Source organism: Lagopus leucura, unplaced genomic scaffold (assembly GCF_019238085.1).
Source record: "Lagopus leucura isolate 7727_CA_CO unplaced genomic scaffold, USGS_WTPT01 Super-Scaffold_100001, whole genome shotgun sequence".
Classification (NCBI taxonomy): domain Eukaryota; kingdom Metazoa; phylum Chordata; class Aves; order Galliformes; family Phasianidae; genus Lagopus; species Lagopus leucura.
In genome coordinates, this window is record NW_024962262.1 from 14,709,006 (window position 1) to 14,721,043 (window position 12,038).

The window sequence follows — 12,038 nt, forward strand, 5'->3', positions numbered from 1 at the left end:
AAATTGAGTTTTGTAAGCAATAAGGACAGCATCAGAGACATAACTTCACTGTCATCCATAAGCACTTCTGCACTTTATAAATAAATAAAGCTTCCAACCCAAACTATTCTAAGATTCTATGATTCCATGACCCTAAACCTTGGGCTAATCACTTGCAACGATCTCCAACAATAAAATCAAAATGGTGCTATATTATCCAAATAGGAAAAGAAACAAGGATAATTATGCCCAACTCAGAGACTTTCTCTGTTTATCTCTTATTTCTCTGTTATTCAAAAAGACAGTACCTGCCGTGCCCAAACCTAGAGACAAGGTGAAAGGTTTGACACTCCTTTGAGAAAATGCTCTTCGCATTTCCCCTTGATACAACTTAGGGAAAGTTAAGCCTTTCTCCTGTTCCCCAAAGAGTTCCCTGAAGCTTCCCATCTCTGAAAAAAAGCCTCATTTGGAACTCAGTATGGGTGATAAGACAGGAAGCAAAACCTGTCCAAGTCTCTAAGAAATTTTCACACCATCTACTCAACATATTGCAAAGGTCTGGCAACGCATTGTTTTAAAAGCCCATAGTTAATATTAAAATTTAATTTTCTAAAATCAATTAGAAGCAGCTAATCTCGACAATGGGCACAGAGCTGACTGATGACAGAAGAAGCAGCACTGAAATAAACTGCTAAAAAGCAATATGCCTTCAGACCTCTGTTATAATATTCAACTTTAAATTCTGCTGAATGTCATGAATAAAGTGGTTGAGTTTCTAGTACAACTGGGCAATCTCCCATTAAAACCAGCAAGTGTACAGGAAGATTCCAAGATGAGTAGAACTGGTTTATACTTTGAGTTTGTTCCACGCAATTTACACACTGGTAAACTTTACACCTATGGTCAAGATGAAGGATCAGTCAAAAATACAGATAGGGTAGTCAGAATTCTAGAGGAAAATATGATTAACTTCAGCCAATGGAGTTGCTGCAATGGATTATTTGGTCTCTCTAATCTATGTAGATAGCTCTGAAAGTAATGACTCCTATTTATTTCCATGGAAACTACAACAGATACAAAGAACACAATAGCACTAATTGATAGAGAAACTTCTTAAAAAAACAAGAGAAATACAGAGAACCAGTAAGTATATCTGAATTGCAGAGAGCATCAAATTAACAGAAAAAAAAGGACCTTGGTGTTGTCCCCACTGGACAAAAAATGCATAATGTGTGGCTGCTGCAGCAAACAGGCAGAATGTGGAATCCAACAGGAATGCAAGGGAGTATAATTTAGAAAACATTATCAACCTCAAATGTTTATGACCTGTATTCACTTGGAACCCTTAGTGTCAATCTGGTCACTTCATTTACAAAACGACACTACAGAAAGAGAGCCAGAAGAAGAGCAAGAATGTAAGAGTACAAAAGAATATTTATAAAGATTATTTATCTCGGAAAACAGGCAAATCCCCAAAAGAGGCAACAAAAAGAATAAAACAAAGAAGCATTTATGTGCTTCCATTGGCTTTGCACAGCATTAGGTGAGAATACTTAAAGCCCAGGTTTCTACCTGAGGAAATATTTTTTCACAGAGTGGAAAATTAGACTCCCATATGGTCTTTAGCATTACTAAAACAAAGAAAACAGCAGAAAGAAAAAGAAAAAAGATATCGGACATTTCTGCAAGCATACCCAGAATCACCGTAATCAAAGTAATTGGCTGGAATACAAATCTTCATTTCCAGCCAGTTTCTGATTACTAGGAACTGCAATAGGCTTTCCAGGGCAGCCAATCTGTCTACTGTAGCTTCCATTCCCTCAAGATGACCATTCTCTGAAGCTGCATATTCAGTCAACAGATTTGATTCAGAAAGCTGGAAGTCAGAGTCTCCATTTTCAGTTGCCTGGATGACAAAGCTCCTATCACAGCTACTGGAGATTTAGTTAATTATCAGTGGAATCTTTATTTAATTGAGCAAATACTGGAATCTTCTTTAAATGGTTGTCAATCTTACTGTTGTCACATAGATTTGAGGGTCTCTAAACCTATCACTGAATCCCAATTTGAAGATACGGCAAGCTGAAGCCCTAATTCAAGTATTATCTGGTGCATTAATTACCATATTCCTAGAGGGCACCTTCCAGAAAAACAGTGAAATTATTTCCTCTGTTACTGCTAGACACAATTTGATAAAAGTTTAATCCAATCAGAATTTTCACTTTTCAGAATATGAGAAAGAAATAAGACATAAGTAAGAAATTGAGCATCCATGGTTCTATGTAAAATTCTTATATGAACTAGAAGTTGCTTAAAACAAATGCATAAAGGCTACTGTACATTGTAATACCTCAAAGCTAGAAATTCTACCCTGAAACTAGTATTTGCTATCATATTTATCACAGAGGAGCATAATTAAATGTTTTAAACATTAATTCGGATGAACTTAATACAGATGCAGCCACAGAATGTCTGCACATTTTATGAGAAACTAAGTTGGATTTATAATTACAAAGGGCATTTAAATCATGAATGTGGCTCAGCCATTGAAAGGCATCATGGTCAACATCTATAGATTTTTTCTTGTTGATGTACTTTAAAAGTTCCTCACCATAAAAAGCAGGACAAATGTAGATACCTAGTCCAAAAATTAGCCTGTCGAGACCTATTTAGGAAGAAATTACTTGGTCAAAGAATGATGAGGCACTGGTTCAGGCTGCCCAAAGAACCTGTGGTTGCCCCAACTCTGGAGGCATTCAAGGGCAGGTTAGATGGGTCCCTGGGCAGTCTGAGCTGGTGGGTGGAGGCCCTGCCAGAGGGTTGCAACTGCATGGTCTTTAAGGTTCGTTCCAACCCAAGCCATTTTGTGATTCTAAGGTGTTTCATAATTGCCTTTCTTGCCCCAAAGAATTTCATTATTTGAATGAACCTGTTCAAGAATCATTATTTAGTTAAAAAAAATCCAATTTCTCATGCCTACTAGAACATAAGTATACCACTAACATTGCACTTGCCTAAGACTCCATGCTTGCACACTGGAGACCATTATTTAGTCTCATTCAGTCTCAGTCTTGTTTAGTGAGCAGTGAAAATACTTTCCTAAAGGCACTTGAAATATTAGCAATTCATCTGCCATCCCTACAAACCAAGACATGTGAGGAATTGCAGCTCTGGGCAAAACTGGTCATTGCCCCATTTGTTCTCATGCAATAATAGGGGACGCTGATTCATCCTAATAGTGCTCCCAAGAGGCAACATGTTGTGCAGCTACACTCCTCAGGATGTGCAGAGAGAAGATAAACAATCCATCGAGGCAGAGGCAAAGCAAAGTGGATAAAACGTTCAGCAGAGCACTCAAAAACATCAGTAAGGACTCAGCATACACTGATCCCACCAAATTGTAGGCACAGGTAGAGCACAAGCCCCAGTAGACTCCTATGTGGCTGATGGGGCAGGCAATGTAAATCTCTGATGGGCTGAATCAACTTCTTCAGCTGGGTTTCTCCCTTCCTATGGACTAACGTGCAAGTGAAAAGAATCCAGCCATAAGGGTCTGATTTAAAGCCTGCTGAAGCCATAGGAAATCATTTCCTCTGTGTGTAAGGGCAGATAGAAATATAAAATGCATGTAATCTATTAGAAGCTACCCTAACACACTCTTGCTCACTAGGAACAATTTGCTGGAAATGATTTAGCTGTTCACTGAAAAATATAAAGAAAAAAGTAATAAAGAAAAAGTAATTGAAAAAGATAGGCTGTTTTAAGTTTAGTAGCTCCTGATTTTCATTAGGATCTATTTATTTACCTTAACATTCCCCTCAGCTTCAATTTGTTTGTAGCAAGAAAGGAAAAGTAATTCTGGTGAATAAACACTGATATTTAGTTACATAAAATATTCTACAAGCACGCACATCACAAATAAACTCAATCTTAAATGTGTGTTCAATTACTAATTTTAGGACTTGAGTTTTATCCAAAAAAGAGCATGGAAAATCTTGACACTTCTGTCCCCAAATACACAAATTGGAAGGGGCAAAAGAAGGCAAAACAGTAGCTTCCACAAGATGTGGAGTAGCAGCTTAAAGTATATTTCTTAAAAGTGTGTTTTTCTTTAAATACCACTGTACATCCTATGGTGGATATTAATTGTAGAATCACAGAATTACAAGGTTGGAAAGGACCTACAAGATCACCTAGTCCAACCATATCCCCTCTAATGAAGTCTATATCTGCTATTAGGCCAAAGAAAAAGAAGGAATACATTAACTACAGAAGGCAAGAGCTCAGGATTATTTTTTTTACTTTTTTAACACCCTCCAAAAAAATGCTAAGAGATCACTTACAACATCACTAAGTGACATAACACTTGTAAAACAGAAAGTAAAGGAAAAGGAACTTTAAGAAAGGTCAGATTATGCTTTTAAAGACAGAAGAACAAAATGTTTATTTTTATTTGTAAGGAGAACTGCAGGAAAGTACCACCACCTCCCCCTCAAAACTAAGTGTAGGCAAGGCCAGAGGCATCTTACTTTACTAAGTCATGTTGCTGGGGGACCAAGTTCAGCAAACACAAAGGAAGAAGCCAGAAGATTAAGTGAGATGATGACTATTACCATATTTCACAGTCGAGTCAGATGGCACTTCAGTCCTGAATTCAACACACCAGTTATTTTTCAAAATGAATTTTAGCACTCCTTAGAGAAAGCACAGTTTGCTCCAAATTACCCAGGACATGAAAATAAATTGGCTTCTGACTTTGTTCAAGCTGTAGGCCCCAAGATTTCTTTTTCACCGCAGTCTTCCCCAGAAACCTTGATGCTAGTTACAAAGCATGACTTTGGTGAACAGTGGATGGATTTAAAGGACACAACTTGAAATTGAAACACCAAACACTTGCTTTAAGAAACAGCAAGGAAAAAAAAGCCAAAATCATAACACCTCACTCTGTCAAAATTTCACCAAGAAGAATTTTGTGATGCAATAACTTCAATGCCACAGACTTCTTTTTCCCATTGAAGAAACTACAGTGAGTGAAGTTTAGAACATCAGGGGATGCTGAGTCTTACGTGTTGAGTATTCCTGAATAACAAGTTACAGTCATAGTTATTGGGATTGTCAATTCATGATCTTTGCACATCTCCTGATTCCTCAGCTTTCCTGATACCTGCCTGACAGCTGTAATTCTGTACAGGGGACAGACAGAAGCAGCTTCCCAGCAGTGAGAAGGACCTTTTTGCAAGGTGAGCTAATACATCACACCATCACCCCTCATCAGAGACCTTCAGTCAAATTAAGCTTTTTAATTAACATTAAATTAATCTTTTTAATTTTCAGCAAAGAAACTTATACTGACATAACAGTTTTGTCTGGATTTCAGAATGTCCTCTCTCTGTCCAGGGAGGTGATGGATGCCCTGTCCCTGGAAACACTCCAGGTCAGGCTGGATGGGGCTCTGAGCAACCCGATCAAGGTGTAGATGTCCCTGTTCATTGCAGGGAAGTTGGACTAGATGGCCTTTAAAGGTTCCCTCCATCTCAAACAGTTCTATGATTCTGTAACACGCTGGGCTGCCCAGGCTGATGTGAACACATCTTTTAAGTTCTCTGAATGTGTCAGTGGCTGTCTGGTAAGTACTAGCACAAGGAAGAGCTGACAAATCTTCGAGGAGCCCTGCACTGGACCACCTTGAATTATAATACTGACAGCACCGACCATCTGTGATAATACAAATCCTCAGGAAAAAAGAAAATCTGCTTTTTAATAGAGAATAAGGGATATGTAGGGATATGTAGTTTAAGAGAAATTATACTGCTGCAGTTACTGCTATAATTTGCTTCCCCATTGCTTTTTCTTGTTCAAAGAATTTACCTTCCCAGCATAGAAAGCGTGTCCAACATTTTCATTTAATTCCAGACATGCACTTAAACAATAGATGGCAAGACCTCTGTTCAGATCACACTTGTGAACTTACAAAACTGGGGATTTATGAAGACTCTTATTTCTTATACCACTATCAGATTCAAGGTACAGTTGTGAGGCCATTTTTTTCACGTAACTTAGAAATTGTTAAAATAAGGATATGATCAGTAGTGAAAAAAATTATAGAATAGACTTCAATATGACAGAATAGCAAAAATATTACGGGAAATTAAAGCAATAACATAATTACATTTGAATCAATCTACCACGCCACTTCAAAGACAAACTACAGGATAGAACCAAAAGTACTAATATCAAAGCTTGATAAATTTTTAATGCATTGTACCAGCATCTTTTGATGTAAATGTTACCTAATAGATAGATATCTAACCTTCCAAATTCCATTTAAAAAATTCATCTGCAAAGCTATCAATAGCTGATGAAATATGTCATTTTCAAATAAAGGACATTTCATTTCCAAACAGAGGACAATGAGAAGGTATTCAGAGGATTACTGTTTTACTGATAATGTTCTATCTGCAGCTTTCAAGACCAATATTATAATGGTTCCATACCGTGAAGCTGTTGTTGACATTTTTTGTGCTTGACTCAGCTACGCTGGCATCAGACAGGTCAACTTCATCAAATATTAGAGACTGTGAATGGAAAAGAACACAGAAATGTTAAATATAGCCTGGGTCCAATGTGAAGCATGCTTACACTCTTTGCTTTCATTTCCTCATGTCCACTCCAGCTGGAAGATAAAAACAAAATAAAAGCGAAAAAGAAAACACAGAAAACACTATTGAGGTGACAGAACTTCCTACCTCACCACCAAATACGTTTCTATTTGCTAACTAAGAGAACACAAAACAGTGACTCCCAAAATGCATACTGCACTTAGGTTTGAGGCAGCTCCAGATATGAGTACAGGCTGGGAGAAGAAGTCATTGAGAACAGCCATGACGAGAAGGACTTGTCTTGATGGACAAAAAGCTGGACATGAGTCAGCAGTGCATATCTGCAGCTTGAAAGGCCAACAGTTTCCTGGGCTGCATCAAAAAGAGGGGTGGCCAGCAAGGGAGGGGATTATCCCCTTCTACTCAGCCCTTGTGTGGCCCCATCTGGAGTACTGCATCCAGGCCTGGGGGTCCAGTACAGGAGGAATGTGATCCTCCAGAGAAAGGCCATGAAAATGATCAGAAGGCTGGACCACTTTCCCTGTGGAGAAAGACTGAGGGAGTTGGGATTGTTTAGCTTGGAGAAGAGAAAGATCTGAGGAGACCTCAATGCAGCCTTTCAGTACTTGAAGGGGGAAATTAATTTTTTACATGGTCTGATACTGATAGGAAAAAGGGGAATGGCTTTAACTAAAAGAGGGGAGATTTAAGTTAGATGATAGGAAGAAATTTTTTAGTCGGAGAGCGGTGAGGTGCTGGCACAGGCTGCCCAGAGAGGTTCTGGATGCCCCATTCCTGGAGACACTGAAGACCAGGTTGGATGGGGCCCTGGGCAGCCTGAGATGATGGGTGGCCATCCTGTCCATGGCAGGGGACTGGAGCTAGATATCTCTAAGGTCCCCTCCAACCTAAGTAAATCTGTGATTCTGTGACTAACAGAATCGCCTTGCTCTTTTTTAATCATATCCCACTCTTTCTCTTTTATGCTATAGGAAGTAGAAATAAAATAATTGCTTACTCTATGATCCAGCACGCAATCAGTTTTTGATGAGACTTAGCAAGTTTGGGGAGTCAGTGCTGCAGGGTATTCATGCAACTGCCTACTCATTGCTCCTCCTTTTCTCATCTTTATGACACAGATAACACTGCCATTTTCACAGCTCATATCTGTGGTGCTTTTTAAGACTTACAAACTGCTTGGGGTAGCAACAAATGCAGAAAAGTGTAATAGCACATGTACTTCAGTGCTAGACTCCCTGCAGAGACTACATCTTCCTTGATTCATCACAGCCGTACAAGTGTGTAGTATGTACCCATAGTCAAGAGTCATAGGAAGAGAGGTTTTAGTGCCTCAGTTATAGAATATTATTAAGAGGATTGGCTAGAGAAGTTGATGGAGACCTGAAGCACGTCACCTACATCTCCAGTCAGATGCTGCAACACCACAGGATACAGAAAAAGTAATGACCGTTGCTATGGAACAGCACGATCTGAGCCTCTTCAGCAAGGCAAAATGCTCTCATTCCAGTCATGAGGTGGAGAAAGGAAATGCCTTCAAGACAGGACAGAAGCATTCCTCTCTGCCCACCCCAGAATTTTCCACTACAAATTTCAATTGATAGGAAACACCTTTTCCCCACATAAATAAGTTCTGGCAGTAAAACTTCCTATTTCAATTTTGTGTAACCACTTTGACCCCTTTAAGAGCAATATGGACATCAAAACTGAAGAGCTTTAACGCAGTTTATGAGATAGCTTCTAAGCATTATTCGATTTTTACTTTTTTTGAAGTCATGGATTTGTTTGAGACCAACCACCCTCTAAGAACAACTGCAGAAGATGAATTAATAGTTGGTTTGAATAACCCAAGAAGTTAAAAGAACAGTGATAAACTTGACTTCCAAATATAAAAATCACGACATATCATGTCTTCCTTAATCAAAGCTAATTGAGCATACCGCTCCTTATGCACAATACTACTATTACTGAAACAATCACTAATAAATCATTAAATTATTGATATTCTAATTATAAACCTAAGCAAAATTGAAGTACATGGCATTAGATGCTAGTATCACTGAATTACCTTCGAATCCTTAGCATAGTAAAGGGTACGACCTCGAAGCTTGAAGTAACGCTTTTTCCACCTCTGAAAAGAACTGGTTTGCTTCAGTAGTAATCCTTCTTTTATACTTGTCTGAAAAATATTAAAATACAGTAGACAAGGTAAGTACATACCTAAATAGCTAAGCATATAGATCAAAGTTATTAGGTTTTTTTTCTATTATTTATGTTACAAATATTGTATAGATTTCTAACTATTCACATTAAATTGAGACTAACTCTATGGGCAACCAAAAAGCACAGCTATTTTTTCAACAATGCTAATTTTGCATGAAAAACAGAAAGGCAATCAAGCGGCATATAATTGTTGTGAAGATCACCACAACACAATTCAAGTGTTTGGATAGCTACAAAACCACAAATTAAAGCAAGAGCCAACTGGTGGTGGCACAACGCAGACAAATGCTAAAACCAACCTACGTGAGGTCATTTCCAGTGCCAGAGTTTGATTCCACTGAGCAGAGAAACGATCACCACATGAGCCATAATTCAACAAGGTGCTTAAAAGTGTCTCGTTCAAGCATAGCAATTATGCAAGTTGTGCATGACTCCAAGTACCTTGCTGAACTAAGGTCTTCAGCACGCACCCAGCGTACAAATACAATTACAGAATCACAGAATCACAAGGTTGGAAAGGACCTACAGGATCTAGTCCAATAGTCCTTCCATCACCACTGCTACCACAAGCACTAAACCATATCTCGTAGCTCCGCATCCAGGCGCCTCTTGAACACTGCCAGGAATGGCGACTCCACCACCTCCCTGGGCAGCCATTCCAGTGCCTGACCACTTCGAGAGAAAAAGTTCTTCCTCAAGTCTAGCCTAAACCTCCTCTGATACAACTTGTGGCCGTTTCCTTGGAATCCTGTTTGTTGTTTGGGAGAAGAGGCCAAACTCCTCCTCATTCCAGCCTCCCTTCAGGCAGTTGTAGAGTGCAGTGAGGTCTCCCTGAGCCTTCTCTTCTCCAAGCTGATCAATCCCAGCTCCCTCAGCCGCTCCTCATAAGACTTGTGCTTCAGATCCAAACCATTCCATTCCAAACTGAACCCTGCATATGTACAGCCCATGCCTTGAAATTCAGAAAGTGCAAATTACTGCATTTTAGATGCGCACACAGCTTTAGCCACCATGTGTGAGATTCATCAACCTGATGACATAATTCTCCACTCAATCAGACAAAATGACACCACACAGCTAGTTAATGGCATGAATCCTGCAATCCATTTTCTTCAGCTTTCAAGCTTGCAAAGAATATGAGAAATCGTAAGTGCATTTGGATATTATATTCCAAAATGGTCTCTAATGCATAAGATTTCCCATTTGTACTGCAGAAATGCAATGCAAATCTTGTAATACAATTTCTAGACAACATGATATAAATATCATCTGAAGTTATTCTAGACTTTTCGAGGCTTAATCTGACCTGATTTAAAGTTCATAAACATTTTTGTCCGATATGATGTATAAAATTGCCCTAAACTTCAATGCAAGTTAATAAAAATACGGAAAACCCAGAAAGCACTGAAACGCTCCTACCATTTCCTTTGAATGAGAGGCATCATTGCTATGAACATCTCACCCTTCATTTAGATATTTCTAATGCAATAAACTCTGAATACAGCCCTATGACCACAAAGCAATTGAATTAACGCTCTCTAAAAGGCAGTCCTCTCAGAGGAGATACTGTGGATGAAAGTTTTGCTGCATTTACATGTCAGTGGTTCAGAACATGGCATCCTGTCAGCCATTCCTTTCAAGCTAAAGAGTAGCAATTCCCAACTGCAAAGGAATGGAAAGCATGCTTGACACTCACAACTTCATACTGCCTGCAATTTTCTGACCAGGCCCAAAGATAAGCTATTTTTACATGACATAAATAGATTTAATCAGTTAGCAAGCATCCAGTTGCAAGCACATATTCAAAGCTGTTTAGTGTAGCCATGCAGCACTTGAGTTTTGCAGTGCTCCTTGAAATTTCCAGTTATCACACAGGATGGGATTAGATGGCTTCCGTGTTTGTCAAGGGAAACAATAATTCACCTGCATAGTAAGTACCGTTTTAGGGAAAAAGCTTCCCAAATGGAAGGAAATCCGTGTTCACTGAAACACACTAAACATTCTAAGAAAATCAGAACATAAATATTACATTGCATACTATCAGGAATTTTTAAAATCTGGTCAAAGAATATTAAACCTCTTTAGACCTTGATTTATTACTTGCTAAAAATGAAATTTATTCTTTCATGCCATTTTTGCACTTACGAAAGGTGTAAAAAATAAAGAGAAATGCCCATTTCTCCTTATTTCTATTCATCTCTTAGAACACTTCTATCCCTAAATTCAAACCAAGAGTTTCTACATTAAATCCATTTTGCATTTAGCCCCTTGAAATTAACTCATCACAATCAAATAACCGTGCAGGCTCTGTAGAATGTATTTTTGTATTGAAATGCTAGAAAAATACCAGATTGATAAATATTTCCCTGAGGAATGTAAGCACCTCATGAAACATACATCTGAAGTCTACATTTTACCACAAATATGTATCCTGGACTGAAACTTAAGCATGTCAAATAGCCAATTCCACAGCTGCAGACTCCAAATTTGAGCCTAAAGCTTTGGCCCAGTATCTTTAATTAACTTTATTTAGCTTTTAAAATGTGCAGAAAACCCCCAGCTGCTGACTGAGTCGTTAGTTAATCTGCTAATAAGGCTTTCCTGCATCTACATAAAAGCCACAACACTTACAGGAATTTAAGACTGGATGGGACCTCCCAGGGCACTGAATTTGAATACGTACAGCCAGGTCATGTAAAGTTTTTTAAAAACATTCATCAGGATATAGCTACATCAGAAGAAAGCATTCAGTACCTTCTCTCTCACAATTGCAGGTGGAGCAGTGCTCCAAGATCCCACTGTTCTGAGAAACCTTCTTCTAATTAATCTCAGCTGGACATTAAATCTGAAGCATAAGCAATAATCGTTGCCAATTACATTAACTGCTTGCCTACTGCAATGTAGAAGAGACAAAAAGATGCACATCCCACAGTTCTATACTACTTATCACATTTAGAGAATCACTGCTCATCTGCTTGCCAGTCTCCGGCTTCCTCATTCAGCCATTTGTACAACCCAGTAATACAACATCCCTCCGGAGGTATGCAGCTATAATAAAGGCACACGGTTAATGAGTACAACAAAGGCTCACAGTTAATATGAACGACATCACAGTACGGTTTCCCTTAGTTACCAATGAGCTTGGACATGCTTCAATGCAAGGCCGAATTAACAGCTAACAATCTCTACTACTTCAGCCATTAACAATTGGAAAAATGA

General features: G+C 38.7%; 1 protein-coding gene across 1 annotated transcript in view; it reads right to left on the reverse strand.

The window, feature by feature from the left end:
* DGKH (diacylglycerol kinase eta) overlaps positions 1-12,038 on the reverse strand; it is a 152,894-nt gene that overhangs the window by 65,837 nt on the left and 75,019 nt on the right. Inside the window, 2 exon segments of the mRNA XM_042868338.1 lie at positions 6,474-6,554; positions 8,665-8,775. Of these exon segments, the coding sequence (XP_042724272.1) occupies positions 6,474-6,554; positions 8,665-8,775 (192 nt within the window).